Source organism: Pelmatolapia mariae, linkage group LG5 (assembly GCF_036321145.2).
Source record: "Pelmatolapia mariae isolate MD_Pm_ZW linkage group LG5, Pm_UMD_F_2, whole genome shotgun sequence".
Taxonomy (NCBI): domain Eukaryota; kingdom Metazoa; phylum Chordata; class Actinopteri; order Cichliformes; family Cichlidae; genus Pelmatolapia; species Pelmatolapia mariae.
Window position 1 is genome coordinate 27,983,445 of NC_086231.1, and position 18,768 is coordinate 28,002,212.

The window sequence follows — 18,768 nt, forward strand, 5'->3', positions numbered from 1 at the left end:
AGAGAGTAGCTAAGAGACACATTAAATGCAGAAACAAAGGAGAGTGTTTAAAAAGGTTTTTTTAAGTACAAAGGGAGGAGTGGGGGGGTCTGTTTTACCACAGGGCCAAAGGCCCGGTGGTTGCACTGGTGCATGCCTGATACAGATTGCTGGGGCTTTAAAGCTGTAATTATGGTAATAGGCCCAATTGCTGTGTAGTGAAGCTCTAAAGTGCTTCCATGTGTGTGCCATGCCCCAGAGAGCCCGGGTTAGGAGAGAGCAGTGCAGCTCACTGGCCTACCCCACTAACCTGCAGGATAACCAAACACGGCTATGAGTCATGTCAAAATAAAGACTAATGGGCAACGTGTCCTCGAGGCTCTCTGATTGGCTCCTTGTGCAAACCAGAATAGAAGAAAAGCAAATAAGTAACACGCTCTCACCTCACACACAGAAACCTGTGGTAAAGTGCAATTGTACTTTTCTGTTATTGGTCCTGCAACACAGCATGAGCGGAGTCATGCTGTGTTGCAGGAAACAGTAAAGCTGTGCTGCAAAGACACAATGATGAGCAACTGTCCGCCCATCATTTAAGCCTGTCCCTGTTTTTGTCTCGTAAATATCTCGAGGACTCCAGAACATTCTTGCTTTAGATAGGATTTCTGGGAAAAGGTGTCTGTCTTATTCTTTTGGAGTCAAACTTTTCTTAGGCGCTGCGCTGAGGAAACACAGAAGTGATTAAATAGCATTTTACAGACTGTTGTTTCCTTCTGCAACAAGTGGGGAGAAACCATGTTTACTAGAATGCCGTGTTAATTCAGCCTGTAGCACAGGTGTCGACTACAGAGGGAGTTATTTCCAAGGATTTATCAAATACATGTAGCGCTCTGCATCTTCCAGAATTCCTCAGCCACGTCTCAAACTTGTTAGCTCTCACGAGAACTGAACAGTATTAAAGAAAATGTCACTTATTCTTTTTCTTTTTTTCTTTTTTTATAGTTTTGGACTAAAACATAGCCGTGCAGCACAGAAGGTGCTTGTTAGAGGCTCAGTGGTTTGTGCTATCTGTTCAGATGAAAAATGTCCACCATCACTGCAGTTATAGTTATATAACAGATAAAGATAACACAGAGGAAACAGGGTGACTACAGATGAGTAATTTGTTTTCCAGACACTGATTATTTAGTGTTTTTTAAGGGAAAGTGTGCTCGAGTCTGTTTTTGTCTCTGCAGCTATCGTCCACTTTTCTACACCCACTCCCTGCTAGAAGAACATAAAAAAGATTGATCTTCCTCAGATTTGTTGAAGACCCAAACACGTTAGAGTCGGTCCTCTTTCCTCTTAAATTTATCCTTTCAAAGAGTTTCCGAGTACAGCTATTTTTTTTTTTCTTGGAACGTGTTCCTAAATGAGTGCCAGAAATTTGCTTTCAGATACATTTGAAGATTTCTCCCTCGCTGTCTTCTTAAGCAGCACCAGCATATTTCTTCACTGCAACCAAAACATTTTGCGTGAGCTCACGGCAGTTCCTCCATACTGTCCTGCCGAGCTTTGAAACTATATTTAGCCCGGTTCCTCGGGAGAGGCGATTGGCCGACAATAGGGGGATGACGGCTCTCTGTGGATGGCCAAGCCGTGATGTCTGAGTGAGTCGAGGGGTCCCGGGGGGAATATTTGAGCTCTGGCTCTGCTCTGACATCCACAGGTGGGCCTGATCCCAGACAGGAAATGTAACGCCAGCAGAGAGCTGAGACAAAACATGAGCGCTGAGTTTAAAATTAGTTCATTCCTCGCAGCGCGGCTATCGGACCATCACATGATGGAGAAGGTTGAGTGGAATACACGGGGATCTGTGTTGTCGTTAGGCGCTCCACCTGCCCTTTGTGGCTTTACTCTGCTACTTCTGTCAGTGGGTTTTGATTAGCTTTGGATTGTATTTGATATCAGGGTGTAAGCAATGCTCAGCACTCCCCCGGTGCAAGCCTGCGGCTTTTGTTTCAGCAGATGGTGATAGATAGCCGTGCTGAGATGGAAAGAGCACGTCGAAGGGCAGGGCAACAGCCTCTGACTAATGTCCCGTGTTTATTTGCAGCAGTTCGGTTCATGCTTGGATAAACACACTTGTATAAGGTCTCTCACACTTCCAACTTCCTCTCGGTTTCACACACTTATCAAAGCCAGCCATGCAAAGCTAAGCCGTCTGTTGAGACCGGGCGGCCTAGGCCGGAGCATTCTTAAAGGTGGAGTCGTGTGAATGGTTGGGATGTTTGGAAGATCCCTGACATGCTTGGACACTTGTATAACTTTACAACGGACAACATGAAAATATCATAAGTAGGAAGTCTGTCATGGCCTCTGATCTCAAATTTCTCAAAAGAGCTGCACTTAACTGTGTGTGTGTCCAGAAATAGAAGCTTCATGTAGGGCACTGAAAGGAAGATGACAGAGCTTACACAGAGACTGTTGTAGGAAGACCTCGTGTTCAGCGTCAAAGTTTATTCTTGATCTTCTGTTTCACTTGAACATGCAGGGCCGATGGTTAGGCACAGTAGAGCTTTGAGCTAAATGCTAACATCAATATAGTAAATGCACAGCGGAGCGCCGTAGTAGCTGTGTCATTAATACAGCTTTTTTTTTTTCTTTCCTCTAATAGTGTGTAATAGCAAATCTTGGACTGGGTGGCTCTGCAGCAGAAGCTGGTGAAGTTCTGAAATGTGATATGGAAAATAATCTGTATACTTTACCTCTCAGTTGCTAGCTGGAAGTCCTGTTTTAATTTCTTCTCTATGAAAACCTGAAACCTTAAAAATGTGATGCCTAAGCACAAAACCGGCCTGGTCAGGTTGCCCAGAAGTTGTCAGCTCTTCAGAATTATTTTCTTTCTCTTTTGATTTGTGCGTGTGTGTGATGTATTTGCATTCAAGAAGCATTTTTAAGGCTGATGAAAACCAAATTAAACTTTGCAATATTTCAAAAGTTTCTATAGAAATGAAAGTGGACAGGAACACAAGTGCCAACACACCCACACGGATGATGAATGGAGACAGACATGTTGCATGCGTCGACAGTTTTGTTTTTTTCAAACACGTGCGCATGCGCACACACACACACACACACACAAGCGAGCACAAGCACACATCCACCAGCACAGCACACAATACTTCTCATCCATTACATCTGGCTTGGACCAGGCCAGACCATGTGAGCGTGGGGGCGTATTGGCAGACAGAAGGTGTTGGTAGGCAAATGCACTGCGAGAAAGTCAGGCGGAGTGAAGCGGGGGGGAAATAAACGGAGAGACGGACACAAAAAGCCGGATGAACTGACAGGACCGAGTGAGCACGTGTCTTAGAAGTGCATGACGCAGCAAGAATAGGAGTCGGAGGAGAAATCCCCAAACAAGTGAGCCAGCTGAGGGGGACGTCGCTGAGCGGAGAGACAGAGAAATGGATGGATGGACAGCAGAGAGACATGTGCAGATGTCATCTGGCCATCAGTCACATAGGGAGAGAGAGCGAGAAGGAGGTAGGTGGGGGGAGTGAGAGCTCCAGAGAGGACTTGGGTGGAGGCTTGAAGCCTAATCCCAAAAACAGCTGTGTGTAGCAGGAGGTGGGGGGGTATCTTGGGAGACTCTTATGGCCCATCACATCCTTTGACCACCACCAATGTTAGCAGCTCCTCGTTGAGCCTCGGTCGCTGTAACATGGGCCCCCAGCCTTTGCTCTTTGTGAAAGCGGCTCACTAACATGGCCTCATGTTTGAGGCGCTCTCGTGGACCCCTCTGCACCCAAACACCGTGCAGAGCTGGACACGAGACGCTCCGGGCTCCTCCTTTCGCAGCGCTTTTTCATGGCAGTCATTTAAGCTGCAGCACACTTTTATGAGAGCTGATCACACGTCTGAGTGTAAGAAAATCTCCTTCTTCCTCTAACCACGCCCTTAAAATACGGATGAAGCATGCTGCACAAAACACCAAGTGTTCTGTTTTTAAAACAAAATACTCATGCTCACAAACAGGGTGTCACGAACAAGGCGATCTTACGTTGTTAGACAGTAAGCAAACATTAATATGCCCAAAATTGCTAAATGGGACTGACATTTTGCTCTTTATATTGAGGACTCCATTGATTCTGCGCAGAAGCGCTGTAGATAGTCTTGTAGCGTCTCAAATGCATTACTGTACTTCAAATTTGACAAATGCGGCAAAGATATCTTTTTTTTTAAGAAGCATATGTTGCTCTCTCCCCTTTCTCCAGTTTGTTTGCTGGCAGCATACCGAGGATGACCTTCATCAGCGCGGGCGGTTTCATCTTCCTCGGAGCCTATGAGAAGGTCCGCCGCACTTTGCTATAGCAGCATGACCTGTGACTGTCCTGAGTCCTGACCCGATGGAGAGAACCAGAACAGCAGGGAAATCGTCTCTGGAAATGGAGGATCCAGCATCCTGCTGAGTCCTTTGAAATGAGGCGGAGAGGAGACGCTCACGGGGATGACTGCATTACCCAGAGTGCCACATTCATACTTATTGATTAGGCACTCAAAACACCACAGAATTTTTTGAAATGAAGCAACACTGTATCACCTAGGACAACACAGTCATTGTAGTCAGCAGTGACTGAGACCATTTATGTTTCACGTGTTTGTGAGAGAATGAGTTATGTGATTAAAAACTGTGTCTTTATATCTTTCGAGTGAGGTTTGGGGCTTTCTTTGACACTCTGGAACTCTGCATAGTTTAATGATCATTTTAGCGTTTTGTCCTCTCTATAAGATAACCTTTATTAGTCCCACACGTGGGAAATTTGTTATTGGACTAAGCCACCTGCTTTAAGACCCACCAGAGAGACACAGCAGTATCTCACCATTGTTACAATCCTGCTGGAGCAAAGCTGACCTCATCCACATGCAAAAGCCTTTTTTTTTTTTTGTCCTGTTTTTTTGTAGAATCCCAGAACAGTAGAAGCCTTTAATTAACAAAATCATGCACTTTGTCATCTCTGGCTCTTCAGATCTTTTATTTATGAATAGATCAGATTTTTGATTTGGCCACTGCTTAAGCGTTTTGCTGTCTCTCTCATAGGTTTGTGTAAGGTTTTTTTTTTTTTTTTTTAACCTTTTGTTGACCTCCTTCACTAGTATCAGTGTCTCTTTGGAACTCAAATGAAGTTCGACTGAACAGCAACCAAACACTCCAGATCTGTTATCTGCTTATTTTGTAAAGAGAGAAAGAAGGAATGGGCTTCATGGGCTAGAAACCTGCTTATAAACCAGTTGACTTTTTGAGTTTCTGAAAACGTGGTAGTTTGCATAAAAAATGGCTGCTTCTCTGAAAGTCTGCACTTGCTTAACATCTCCATGTTTTGATGTCAAGTGCTGCACATTAGCGCTGCTGATAGGCAGTTATAGAAAGCCATGCTAGCTTTTCCTCTTATGGCAGTTGTATGTTGTGGGACGCTCTGAGCAACTGCATTCCCCACGATGTACAAACATTCAAATCAAACAGAATTAGAGTAAGTGATCGACCTGATTAGAAGTCATGAAACTGGTAAACATGCTGATTTTAACATTTTTTTTTAAGATGTGTATCTTGGTGGCTATATAAATCACTTGTGCTCTGATACACTCACTGAAGGGGTCAGCACACCAGATTTCACAAAGAAGCTTCATTTTCTGCTCTTTCATTTAAGCAGATGGTTTTGATTTTGTTTGCTGTGGTTGTGTGATATCAGCGGTCCAGTCCCACAGCTGAACCGATCTGCATGACTGGATCAAGCAGAGGTAAGGCCGTGCACATTTTTACTCCGGCTTTGATCTTGTTTATTGGAGCAGCGGTTTCCAACTCCTGGACCACAGAAGTGTTGCGCGACCCGGCCACGAGGACGAGATATAAGAAAAGTTTGGAAATGAATGAGAATCTCTGAGTTTCATTTAAATTGTTGCGTGATGTGATTTCCTTTGTGGCCTTTCTAAATTTTACAAGTATTCATGCACCCCCTCCCTGCTCCTCATGCTTTTAAAAGAAGAGGACAACTTAATAAAAGATACTCAAATACATCTTATTGAAGGATTATTTAGCTGGCATATGGAAGAACAGTTAGGTATCAGTGTGTTTTCAGTGAATTAGCTACTCTCATCCGTCAGCAGCCGGTCTGGAAGGTAAAACTGCACGAGGAGACAAATGTCCTCACAGGTGGGACTGTTTGTCATGCTGCTTGTCACTAGGCTGTAGCACAACAATGGTCGGCGTGTGATTGGTGGAGGCCGCGGCCAGGGGCACGTCAATCATCTGGTGACAAACGTCCATCTGGAATGCACATCCTGACCCTCAGTCAGACTCGACTCAATAGCAAATATTTTTAACAGCCCGCAGAAGGGGGAAAAAAAGCCTGCTGTCTTTGCAGCTCCAAGGAGCCAAGAGGCATTCCTGGTTGGAAGATTAGCTTTCTCTCTGTGTGTGTGTGTGGCTACTTGACTACTTTGAAGATCAAGGACTCTGGATTTCATGTCTTTGTGCATGCTCCATTTGAATTGATGGCTTCTCCATAACCGCTGTGACAGGAGAGCAGCGTTAAATGCTAACTCAGCTGTTTGTGATATTGTCGAAACATCCTCCCTATGTGTGTGCGCTTGCATTTTTTTATGAGCAAGAAAACAGGCCCAACACTTGTAATAATAGCAAAATGGGATTTTTATTAGACACTTCAATGCCATGTTAGACACTTCACTGTTTTAACTTTGACATTGGGACAACGGTTTCAGACAGTCTGCATCAATAAATTACTCAGGATATGAACTGCACCCTCGCTCCTTCGAGTCCCTTTTACCTACTACACGGGGGTTGCTTTCCCAAAGCCCAAAAAACAAAGAAGAAGAAGGAAAAAAAAAAAAACAAGTTCTCTGATTGGTCTTGCTGGTAAAAATCATCTCAGTAAGTGCTATCAGGTGTAACCAGAGGAGCATGTCCTCCAGCTTACCTTGATAAGGCCACTGGTGTATTCATGTTGAATGGTACCAAAGTATTCAGGGACTGTGACAGTTCACCCCCCAAAGTTTGGTTAGAGCACTTTTCACAAGCTTCCCTAACTGTTCACAGGAGCGAGCTGCACCTTTATCCACCTCAGGCATGAATCGTTATTACCCAACTGCAGTGATTCAGGTGGAGTACTGGCCATCTTTTGCTCCCAAATGCACCACCCCGTACCCCAGCTTCCCCCCCGGATGTCGACCCATATTACAGCAGTAACTGAATGACACAACATCACAATGCATCTTTTGCTAAATTCATAGCATTCAGATTTTATTATTAAAAAGAAGAAGAAAAAAAAAAAAACAGTTGGGCATCCGGCCAATTAAACGTCCAAAAATCGCAGCTTCGGTTATGAATGTGGGCCGTAACTCATGACAGGTGTCACGCAGTTGCACTGAGAGATTATTACTGGCTCTTGCAGCTTCCAAGCAACAGCTGTTAGCTGTTAGCAGCCACATGTGGTTGCAGAATTGTACCAAAATCACTTTCTGGGACAAAAAAAAAAAAAAAAAAATCAAACTTAAAGAGGACCTATTATGCTTATTGCAGATCTCTCTCTCTCTCTCTCTCTCTCTATAATTTTGTAAAAATTATTATGATTATTATTATTATTATTATTGGCATTGACTTGAGCAGCTTTGCACGATTCACAGTTCAAAACAATTATTTAGGTTTGTACACTGGGCCTAAGTGCAGCCCCCTCAAATCATCCTCTGGCAAACAGAGTGTCTGAACAGCAGGTGGGTGAAAACAGAGCAGTCTGAAGCCTGAGCTTTGGGCTCACAGGGATTACTTCTACATGCACTGACCTCGTTATGTGAAAACTTTGGCTATGTTTAATATGAGCATCTAACACTGTAACAGTTTCCACGTACATATGCATATGAAAAGGAAATACCAAAAAGCATAATAAGTCCTCTTTAAAACACATGAAGCATTCATCCCAACCCGATCAGAGCAGCTTTGCAGTAACGTGTAGTGTTGTGAAACAGGTGGAAGAGCCTTAAGGGTACAGTATGTACTGTTGACTTTAGTGCGTCGAGATATGCGGAACGTCTCCTCACAGAGAGGAGGCTCCTGCATTCCTACCGGTGGATCGTGTACACACAGTCTGCATGTTTGTGAAGTGAAAAAAAGTGCTTTAACTGATATCCCACCACTCGCACCAACATCTAACGTACCTAAATAATCAGCATCCGAGCTCTTCCTTCATACAGAAACGGTGGGTGTGAGTTGTGTTTCCGTAAGGCCATAGCTGGCAAAAAAAAAAAAAAAAAAAAAGGTAAAACATTCAAGTGCGATCAAGTGTTTTGTTTGCGATAAAAAGTGTACCAGGATCTCTCACAGAAACAGTCTCTGGATATATGCTATTACAACTTTTTCTTTGTTTTCTTTGATCATGCAATAAGGCACTGCAGCTGAATGTTGGTAAAAGCTGAAAAAAGGCTGTTTTTTTTCTTGTTGTAAGAAAAATAAAAATACCATCACTCCTTTCTTTGCCATGCACATATATTTAAACACTCTTTTTTGTAAAAGTTATATAATATATAAGAAAACTCTTATGTACAGTCAAAAAAAAAGTCCAAAAGGCATATTTCTCTTTTTAGTCCCCCTGCACATACATATTGTACAAGATTCCCTACATTTACATGCTTCAAATGCAAGTCACATTTTTTTCTTCTTTTTTTTCTCTTTTTTGGAGCTAAATTTTTTTTTTTTTTTTTAGCGGCCACCTCCCAAAGGAAGGTTTTTAACTATGTACAGCTGATACGCTCAGATGGGACGCCCCCCACACAAGCTCCGCCTTCAAACTCCGGATGCCCCCCTCCTCTCCTCCGTCAGTTCAGATGCAGGAGGCTCGGGACCGTTTGCCTCGATATGAGGTAGCAGGTTATTTCCCAGTGCAAGAAAAAAAAAATTGTATATATCGGTCCACATTTTTGGGGCTGCTAGTCACTGGCTCTCCTTAGAGAGGCGCTCTCATTCTGAGAGGCTCTGAGGGCGTGTCCATTGGACAGCAGAGTCTGCCTGAGCTCAGGCTCGCAGTCCGTGTCGATGCGTCCGTGGCTCGTCACGCCAGCCAGCTTCACCGGCTTGTGGAAGGAGTCTTCCTGCGATGTCTTGGTCTGCCCCGCTTTGCTCACTGCTAAAACAGAGAAGGAACAGGCGGGGTCAGTGACGTGGCACGCACAAAGAGAAATATGTGCTCGGCTTTGGGAGAAAGCGAGTCAGTGGATTGTGTGTGTAGAGCTGTGTGGAGGTGAGAATTGGTATTCAAAGGCCAATACCACTGCTATATAACTAAAGGAGCTGAAGCCCACAACAGGCCCGGGCGTGCATCATCAGGAGGGAGAAGTCACTCCTGGTTTTTTTTTTTTTAAAGATACATATCCTGAGGGGCTCTGGGCATGTAACTATGATACAGTGTCAGATGCTGGTAGGAGACAATCCATCAAAGATCACATTCAAAGGCACATACAGAAAGAAGACTCCAGAATGGCTGATAGCTTCTCATGGCATCACCTGATAAAACTGTTATTCCAACAGGGCAGTGTGGAGCTTTAAGAAGAGTAGTGGATTTATGGGATAAGGCTGGATAAGTACAGTTAAACTCACTACACTAATCACCGTACCTTTTCTATCGTGTTGGTTCAGTGTTGTATTATGGTTTTTTGGAAACACTGATCCTTCAGAGTTCTTTCGGATCCTGCTGGGGGTCCCATTGCAGAGTGGGGTTGTGTGTGACCCGGTGTCGTGCTGCTCCCCGGGGTAACAGTAAGAGTAGGGTGGTGGAATAAGCTGCTGTTGGTACTCCATGCCTGCAGCAGGACCAAACCCGTGTGCCAGGTAGTCAGGATCTTTGGAGTAGCTGTTGCCATTCTCCATACAATCTGTGCACAGCACTGCGCTGTCGAAACCTGCGGGCAGCCACGGGGAAACAAATAAATGATTTGGAGGCAGAAAGTCAACAACTGCATGTCAACATTGTGCTGAGGGCGTCTCCTGTGATTATTTTTGACACTGAGCAGGTCTTTACAGCTTTACAGCAGCGCTCGTCTCATCATTACATAACCCACCAGGGGACGTGGGAGAAACTGCCGGGGAGAGCGCAAACATTTGGAAGCAGAGAGCGAACTTTAGCGGTACCTGTGGTGTCTACAACGTGTCCGTTGGGCTGAGGGCCACCGCCGGTCTCCACACGGATGCACATGTCCTGCCGCTCGGACAGAGTCCCCTGGGAGGAGAGGTAGCTGGATACATCTGGGTGAACGATCGTCTCATCTGGGAGAGAGAAAAGAGGCAGACATCAGAGCCAGAACTGTGGGCTGCATGAAGTTTTAGTGGTTTCTTTATTTTTAAATTAAATGTGTTTTTAACTTACAAATTAAAAAAAACAAAAAGAAGTCATTCTGAGCTCACCTGTGTTGGTCACGCTGCACTCCTCGCTCTTCTTCCTCGTCTGATAGATGATACACACCCACACCAGCGATGTCACCACAATACTCGTAACCACAGCGATGACGATGATCCCTATAGTAACGGTGCTCGGGCCGGTCGGCGTGGCGCAAGCGTTCCTGCGCTCAGTCACCACCAGCTGGCTGTGGGCGCGCTCTGTGCCCAGAGTGTTGGACATGAGGCAGGTGTAGCGCCCAGCGTCCTTCAGCAAGGCGGAGCCGATGACAAGCAGCTGGTTTCCCGGCGTGAAGTGGTGTCTGTCGGAGGGGCGCAGCGGTTGGTCGTTGTGCAGCCAGGTGATGCGCGGGGGCGGGCTGCCGAGAGCTTTGCACTGCAGCGCCACCGTCTCCCCGACAGTAACGCTGCGGTCCTCCAGGTCCTGAGCCAGGTGCGGCGTTTCTGTGGAAAAGTGGGGTGATGAGTTTCCTCATAAAAAGAGGCCAAGGATTTCTATAACTACGGTTTTGGTGGTTCTACAGTTTTCTTTAGCACCTTTCTGTTCACTGTATTGATTACAGACTACCGGATTGTGGTGATTCAGCTGGACAGCCTGAGCACAAACGGACATGTCCAGCCACTGAAAGCCTATCCGTCTTCTAAGAATGATATTTATTACTCAAACACAATGCTGATGAAGTCCGAAGTTTCCTGAAACTTAAAAGCTTTTCGATTGGAGCACAAACATTTCCTCTGGGGCAGGACCCTCTTCAGAGGACCTGTCTGTTTCCTTGCCAGCTTCACATTTCAGTGAATGAAGCACACTGGACTGAGCGATGGTGTGCGTGTTAAGGGTGGCCTCTCCTCTCAGAGTGAGCACTTCCCTTCACAGTGGGATGTACACAGATTAAGACATCTCACTTAACCCACTTCAGTTGTGTTCTCTTCTATCAATACTTTGTCTCTCTTTCTGCCCCCCCTCTTATTTTCTCTAAATCCCTCTTAACTACCTCCTCCCCCCACATATGCACACTCACACTCCACCGCTGCAGTTCTTCTTTGGCTCCCATTTTTCTTCCCCCACCACTTTCTTTCAGTTAGGGGCCCCTTGACTACAGACTACCCCTCCTTCTGCGTCACTTAGACTCAAACATTAGAAATTCAGAGTGGTTTTATGGTATCTTGTTTCAGTATTTTGTAGTGCTTTGTAGATTAAAACTTGACAACATGCAAATGTTATGCTAAAGCAGTATTTTAAATGTTTGCGGGCACTTACAGATTAATTTAAAGGTCAATTAAAAAATGAATAAGTAAAAATATATCCCATCTGTATACAACAGTGGGTTGTTTTGCTCAGTTCAAAGACAAAGGACAATGATGATCTATGTGCTAAGATGGTTATAAGAGAGAAGCTCTGTTCTGTTTAACAGTGTAAAACAGCCAATAAACTGGGAGCACTGAGGCCTGCAGTGAAGCAGCCATGACTGTCCCTTACAGAGAGTGTGTGTGTGTGTGTGTGTGTGTGTGTGTGTGTGTGTGTGTGTGTGTGTGGTGGTGTAAATGCCTAACAAACTCCCCTCTGTGATCCCCCTCGATCCCCTCCTTTGACCCCTAACTGTGACCTCTGACCCCTGACCTGCAGCAAGGCCACAGCTGGCGAGAAAGCAAAATATAAAGATTCTCATTCTGCTTCGGACTGACCAAACCCAGCTCTTTACAACTGCGCCATGCTGAATTCACAGCTCTTACCCAGTACGGTGAGGGTAGCGTTAGCAGAGACGGTGCCGGCTGTGTTTTTGGCAGTGCAGCTGTACACGCCCATGTCCACCGGCTTGACGTCCGTGATGAAGAAGACGTCGTCGTCGGGCATGACGTGCATCCGGCGGTCGCGGGCGGCGGGGAAATCCGTGCCGCCGTCCTTCTGCCAGGCGATCTGAGGTGCCGGGTGACCCTCTGCAGCACACTCCAGCCTGGCGGTGTGGCCAGTTCGGATGGTGCTGTCCCTGGGAGTCTTGATGAAGGATGGAAGAACTACGGATGGAAAAATTCCTTCAGTATTAGCAGATCAAAACAATATGACCTTTATATATTGTAGGAAGGTTGACAATCCACTTCATAGTTTGAGTAATTTCCTCATTTACAAACATATAGGCAGTCTACCCGAGCAGAATGTAGAACTGCAACAGCAGTTGTAAAGGATTACAGAGCTGCTCATTCATTTTCCCAGCTGCTGCTGACATTCAAATCAAGAAATTTTCAGTTAGAAAAGCAGGAAACCTTTATTTATACATGCATGAGTAAGCCAAAGCAACAACCAGGTAAATAACTGCCAAAATGCTAAATTCAGTTTGACAGGATCTGCTGTGAGCGAGCACTTGGCTACAGCAAGGGTTAAGAAGAAGCCAGAGGTCTGATGGAGGCTTTTTCACACTGCTTTTCTGCAGTTGGACAATATTTATTCAGAGTTTGGTTCCCTGCCAGAGCGCAGAATAGATCAAGCTTGTCAGCGATGACATGCAGCTAAATCAATTTGTTCCAAATACCAGCCTAGGAGAGAGGACGCTTAGAGAGAGCGAGAGAGAGGAAGGGGACTTTATTGTAGCGAAAGACAAACTCACTGTGGGCCCTATAATTTTGAAATTCAGTTGAATAATATAAACAGCTGAAACAATTCGTCTGTTTTAATAAATGAATAAAAGTGACCCAAAGAAGCTATTAACAACATAACATACCGTTGACGATGAGTCTGGCCTTGCTCGAGTAGGTGGAGCCAAAGTGGTTGGTGATGATGCACTGGTAACGACCCTCGTGGGCAAAAGTGACATGGCGCAGGTGGAGAATCGTAGTGTACTCCATCACGCCTCCTCCTCCTGCGCCCGGCAGATCTGGTGTCGCGGCCTGGTGGTGAGCACGCACGTGGGCGTAGTTCTCCATCTCAGCGTTACGAAGGAGCTCCTGGTCCTTGCGCCAGGCAAAGGTCATGGGGGAGGAGCTGCTGCTGGCAGCTGTACAGGTGAGACGAACGTCACTGCCGAGGACTGTCATTGTGGTTTCCGGCTGTACGGTGATCTGAGGCTTGGGGAGGTCGTCTAAAAAAAGGCAGCGGGTGAAATAAAGTGTGTTTAAAAAGCGTGAGGATATTATCACAAGCGTTGCTCAGCAGGTGTCTGCTTCCTCTGCATAAATGAATGTAAAAAGGGAAAATAAAAACTGACATCATGTTGCTGGAGAGTTTATCGCAGAACTAAACAAAAACACTACCCAAATACATGCAAATGTGTCAATAACAGGACAGCGGAGCCCATGTATGTGGCCCATCTGTGCCTTGAACGCCTCCTACTCATCACAAAGCAATGACACAGCCATGTAACCAGAGAACACACACACACTCACCACACACAAAGCTGCTGGGCGGAACCTCAAAGATGCTCTTTCCCTTCAGACTTTCTGGGTGGGCGCAGGTGGCATTGATACCGACCTGCAAACCACGTGCCACCAACCAGTCGGGCAACCAGTGGAGCTGGCAGTCACACAGCAAGCTGTTGCTTTGAATGAGACTGGAGGAGAGGGAAAAGACAAGCATATGTCACGTGCACTGTACCCTTTTATGTATTTGTGAGTGTGTTGCTGCTGGCAGGTTCTGTAAGCACACTCAGAACCAGAAAGATCCGTGTTAAACTCACAGGCTTTTGAGGTTCCTCATCTTAGTGAAGGCGTCGGGCTGAATGGAGCGAATAGCGTTCTCCCCCAAGTTCCTGTTGAAATATTAAATACTGTTTCATCAAGTGTGAACAGATTAGTGTTACCCACACAGATATCTTTCTCTTTCACCAAGACGCTAGCAGCCTCCCCCTGCCAACTACTTTTACAAAACCCACCCCCCCTTACACTCCACCCCCTCTTTCCCTCTTCCGCTCTCTCTCCTGGGATACTCACAGGTGTTCCAGGGTCTCCAAGCCAGAGAAGGCCTTCTTGGCCACGGATTTGATCTTGTTTCCAAACAGAGTCCTGCCGTTTCCAAACACGAGGGGTGTCAATAGATGAAGAAGGGGGGAGAGGAAGAGGGAGGAGGGAACATTTTGGGGGAAGGGGATGAGAAGAGAGAACAAAACAGAGAGAGAAGCACAATTAGCCAGTTTGAATCTGATAAGATTGAAAGGGGGGGGGTGAGGTATTGGAAATCTGAACTGTGTGGAGATTAGCCAAGAGGAAGGGTAAAGGGGATTGAACAGGGTTGTGGAGGTGGGTGGGGGCACCTGGGCTCTGTGCTGCTCTTCAAAGACCACTTTTATCTTTATTAGAATCTAAAAGCCCCCCCCCCCCGCGAACAGGACATACGTGTAATCATTTCAGTGTCTGTCAAGCCCAAAGTCTAGCTGCTCTGATTTGGCGTCTTAATCCCCTTCCTTCATCCTGCCACTGCCACCTCCTCATACCCGTTGTAGCCTTTGGATCGCAGGAAGAGGAGACACGGCTGGCTGGCTCACAAAGAAGAGCCCAGTGTTCAAACTCGTCCACATGTACACACAAACAAATGGCAGCCTTGTCACACAGATAACGGTATCATTTTTTGTTTTTGAAGGAATTCAATGAAGCTGTCACATGCACTTGTAACTGAATCAAATCCAAAAATCATCTTTTGAACTGTAAGATCCACTTCCATCCCATGTGGCGGCATTCACACGCTGCTTTTTAAAAACAGTTTTAAAATGGGAACTCTGTGTGTGTAATGGACACTTTGATGTAAGATTCTCTCTCTTGTTTTTCCCATGGCTCGCTTTGCCAGAGTTGGGATGCATCAGGCAGCTTCCGACAACGCCGTGACAAAAGGGGGCAGGGTTAGAGGGCGGGGCTCGTGAGGCGTTTGATGTTTGATGACTGAATGCGGCCCTCAATTTCACCCTCTCTCAGCTCTTAACAACAGAGACTGGGAATGAGGGGATGAGAGGGAGTGCGGCTATGGAGGAGAAATAGTCCTTCGCCTATTGGGGAGCGAACCCCTGCCAGCTCAAAGAAAAGCCCTTTCTCTCCCCTCTTTCTCTCATTCTTTCTTTCAGCGGTGCTCACACTGGGAACCATCTTGGCTGGACATCATCTTTTCATCCTGTGGGTTGATGATTGCTGCTCATTGCCAGAAACTTCACGCCTCTGTAATTTCTAAGCTTACTAACTTTTGATATTGAACTTTATACAATGCGTTTGAAAGCACTGATGAGTAATTAAAAACATGACTCATTTTTCCAGCCATTATCAGCAAAGAGAACCCAGTTTGCCCATAAAGCTTACAATCAAATCACAAGATGAACGCTAGAATGAACTGAAGAGAAAGTGGCCTCTATAGGATGAGGAGAAAAAAAACTAATAAACTAAATAAAGAGGAGACCTTTAAATTGTTGCTCAGTGTTAGCACGTTTTTTTCAAAGTAAAGTGTGGGGTCGTGATAGTGTCTCAAAGTTCTAAACAAACTTTAAACTAAACTGGAGTGGCTTTGGGATGCAAGAAAATGAGGCGGCTCCCTTCGCTTTCTCTATTTTTGTTTTCTGAAGAGAGCAGAGAGACAGTGGCAGGCCAGGGCTGAGGGATGAAAAGGAGGGGAGACACTCACAGCTTGATGAGGCTGTCCAATCCAGAGAAGGCCCCGTTGGTGTCCTCTATTGTGCCTGAGATGTCGTTATGGTCCAGCTCCCTGTGGAGAATGAGAGAAAAGAGGAGGATAAGAACGGCGGAAGGCGGTTGAGGAGAGGAACAGGGATTGGGCCTGCCAGCGCTGAAGCGTTTCACAGCCCTGGCAGAAGCTGCTCTTGGAAGTCACGGGTTACCCCCTTCGCCCCCGCTGCACCTGGCTTAAAGAGCCCCTCTCCCGCTCTGCTCTGCCAACCAAGCACATTCTTTCCTTAGAGGGGTGGAGAAGGAGTGTGCGTGTGAATACGTGTGCATGTGCGCTGGTGTGTTGAGGCAAACCCCAGCGCAGGGAAACATGTATAATTCATGATGGCATAGAGGGACTGGCAAGAACACAATGCCAGAAGCCAGACAGTTCGGACTGCAAGTCCGATGCTGGCAGGTACGGTGCAGCCAAGAGTGCCGACGGGGTTAGCAGCCAAGCTTAGTCATGGCCAGACAAAGACAGAAGAGATTGAGTGAACGAAAGTTGGGGGTTTCCGAACACTTGCTGAATGCTTCTGCTTGAGAGCTACCTCTTCCAGTGAAGTCATAGCTGCAGAGGGGCCACCGCTCCGCCCTGCTGCATGGTGATCAAAAAGAACAAGCGGCAGAGTCTGAGAACTTCTCCAAGCCATTAAAAAAAAAAAAAGAAAAAGAAAAAAAAGACTTTCCTCAAACTTGAGAAAGGGCCTTCGGGGTTAATGGTCAGCCCCACCCCTCCACCCCCACCACAATAGCCACCTCCACTCCTCCTCCCATTTGCTTTCCAAGCATCTCTTATCCACTTTTGGTTCTTTTCACTTTGCGCTGACGACTGTGTCTGTTTGACTGGACTGGAGCTGCCAATTTCCTACTCTTTCTGGCTGGGTGGATGTTAAAGGCTATTGCCTTGTTAAAGCAAGGGCAGCGGCTGCAGAGTAGAGGAGCGAGCAAGAGAGAGTGAGGGAGAGATGGGGGCACGGAGAGGGGGGCCCCGATGAGCCAACGACCCCCGTGGCCGAATTACAGGGCAGGCTGGCTTGTTTGGAGCTTTCACACCCTGTTTCAGGCTCCAGCCCCATGCCAGCGCAACCAGCCACTCTGGCCCAATTAAAGCTCCCCCGGCTCCTTTTCAGGGCCCAGCCTATGCACGTCCTCCCCACTGCTGATTAGATTAGGCCTGCCTCAAAGACACCGAGCAGAAGGAGTACAAGAGAGGAGGAAAAAATTCCAAAATTAAGACAGAGATTATATGTATTGTGGGATATCGTTAGGAGATGACAGAACACACTTAGAATAACAGAGGGGAAGAAATGGGCATTAAGAGGGCTTTGAAAGTGTGCAGCCAAATGAAACAAAGCGGTTAATTAAAGACAAGAAAGAAAAACATGAGAAGGGCTGAGATATGGCAGTGAAAGCTCCCTGTTCCACCCTCTGTAGCTAGTTATCTGCGTGCCAGCAGAGGGAGAAGCCTTATGTGCCTTGGCTTCTGACCCTGCTGTCAGAGAGCCTTTCTAGCAAGCTCTGGTATTACTCTCCTCTCTGGCTCTCTTGTGAACAGCTCAGCCAAGAAGACCTTGGTTAGGGACCAAGACCCCCAAGTCTTTCTGCTGGATTTATCCACCGGCTTTCTCCCTGTGGTTCTCCCCTTTTCTTTCTTTGGGCTTTTTGTGCACATGGTGGATCAGGGAAAGGAAAAAAAAATCCTCTGTCTTTATTCATGGCTTCAAAAAAGCCAGGAAGGATCTCAAGGGAGCTGAGTGACACAGAACCCTTTTAGATCCAAGATTGCTGGGTGTTTGGAGACAAAACAAACGCCCCAAATAAAACTGAAGAAACAAAGTGAAAAAAGGCACTAAAAAAGTAAGAAGTTGCTACAGAAACCATGACAATAGACACCTTGTAAAAGACATGAATACAAATGAGAGTAAACCCTCACTGAAAGCCAACAGCTCCCTCTTTCCTATGTCAAACGAAGGGACTTCATGAGCCTAACTATCAAATGTCACCCAGGCAAAAACCAAAATTAAGCATCTCAATTTTCACTGCTCCCAAGTGGCACGTCTTAACCTTATGGTCAGCAGGGGCAGAAACGTAATAATGAGTGAGTTAGGGGTCTGTTTGGGGCTTGGTAATGGTGGTTGGGGGTGAGCTGGTGTACTTACAGGATGCGTAAAGCCTTGAGGCCTCTGAAGGCTCCCTCGTTGATGTGGCTGATAGAGTTGTGGCCCAGCCGGAGGGTGTGGAGATCCCCGAGCACTGCCAGACTCCCTTCATCCAGACGAGTTAAGTTGTTGTAAGACAAATTCCTGGAGAGAGAAAGAAATAGAGACAGAAGAAGAGGAGAGAGGCAGACACAGAGAGAAAGTGAGGAAAAAAAACAGAACAGACAGAGAGAAATATTCTGTGTGAGGTCTGGAAGGAGATGACAGGTTGGCAGACCACTGAGACCGCTCGCGACATCATTATACTTCAGTTTCAAAGCCCATTCGATGACCATTTGCCAGTTTATGATGCATTTTTCCATTGTACGGTTTTCCACACCGCATGATGTTAACGGAGAATGGATTTAGCAGAAGTCGGAGCTTAAATGAGCTTCGCATCGTCTGACAGGAAAGAAAAGAAATTCTGGGTTGGGACTCAGCATGTCTACAACCTCCGTTTATAAGACTACTTAAGCGTGTGGTAAACCCCAGGGGAATAACTGCTACTCGTGTCCTGCAACC

At 46.2% G+C, this 18,768-nt stretch overlaps 2 protein-coding genes across 4 annotated transcripts in view; one reads left to right on the forward strand and one right to left on the reverse strand.

Moving 5' to 3' along the window:
• slc25a26 (solute carrier family 25 member 26) overlaps positions 1-4,648 on the forward strand; it is a 57,009-nt gene extending 52,361 nt beyond the window's left edge. For both annotated transcript variants that reach the window (XM_063474597.1, XM_063474598.1), the window contains one exon: positions 4,236-4,648. In XM_063474597.1, coding sequence (XP_063330667.1) covers positions 4,236-4,332 — 97 coding nt within the window. In that variant the 3' untranslated portion in view covers positions 4,333-4,648. The remainder of the gene's footprint in view (positions 1-4,235) is intronic.
• A 2,019-nt stretch (positions 4,649-6,667) lies between these two features.
• Positions 6,668-18,768, reverse strand: part of lrig1 (leucine-rich repeats and immunoglobulin-like domains 1) — a 34,062-nt gene continuing 21,961 nt past the window's right edge. Inside the window, exons 8-18 of one of the 2 annotated variants that reach the window (XM_063474594.1) lie at positions 18,208-18,351; positions 16,005-16,085; positions 14,336-14,407; positions 14,083-14,154; positions 13,793-13,956; positions 13,132-13,488; positions 12,149-12,430; positions 10,427-10,861; positions 10,154-10,288; positions 9,640-9,924; positions 6,668-9,149 (exon numbers count right to left, since the gene is read on the reverse strand). In XM_063474594.1, the coding sequence (XP_063330664.1) occupies positions 8,956-9,149; positions 9,640-9,924; positions 10,154-10,288; positions 10,427-10,861; positions 12,149-12,430; positions 13,132-13,488; positions 13,793-13,956; positions 14,083-14,154; positions 14,336-14,407; positions 16,005-16,085; positions 18,208-18,351 (2,221 nt within the window). In that variant the 3' untranslated portion in view covers positions 6,668-8,955. Of the gene's footprint in view, positions 9,153-9,639; positions 9,925-10,153; positions 10,289-10,426; positions 10,862-12,148; positions 12,431-13,131; positions 13,489-13,792; positions 13,957-14,082; positions 14,155-14,335; positions 14,408-16,004; positions 16,086-18,207; positions 18,352-18,768 lie in introns of both variants that reach the window. The other variant, XM_063474593.1, reaches the window with a different exon arrangement.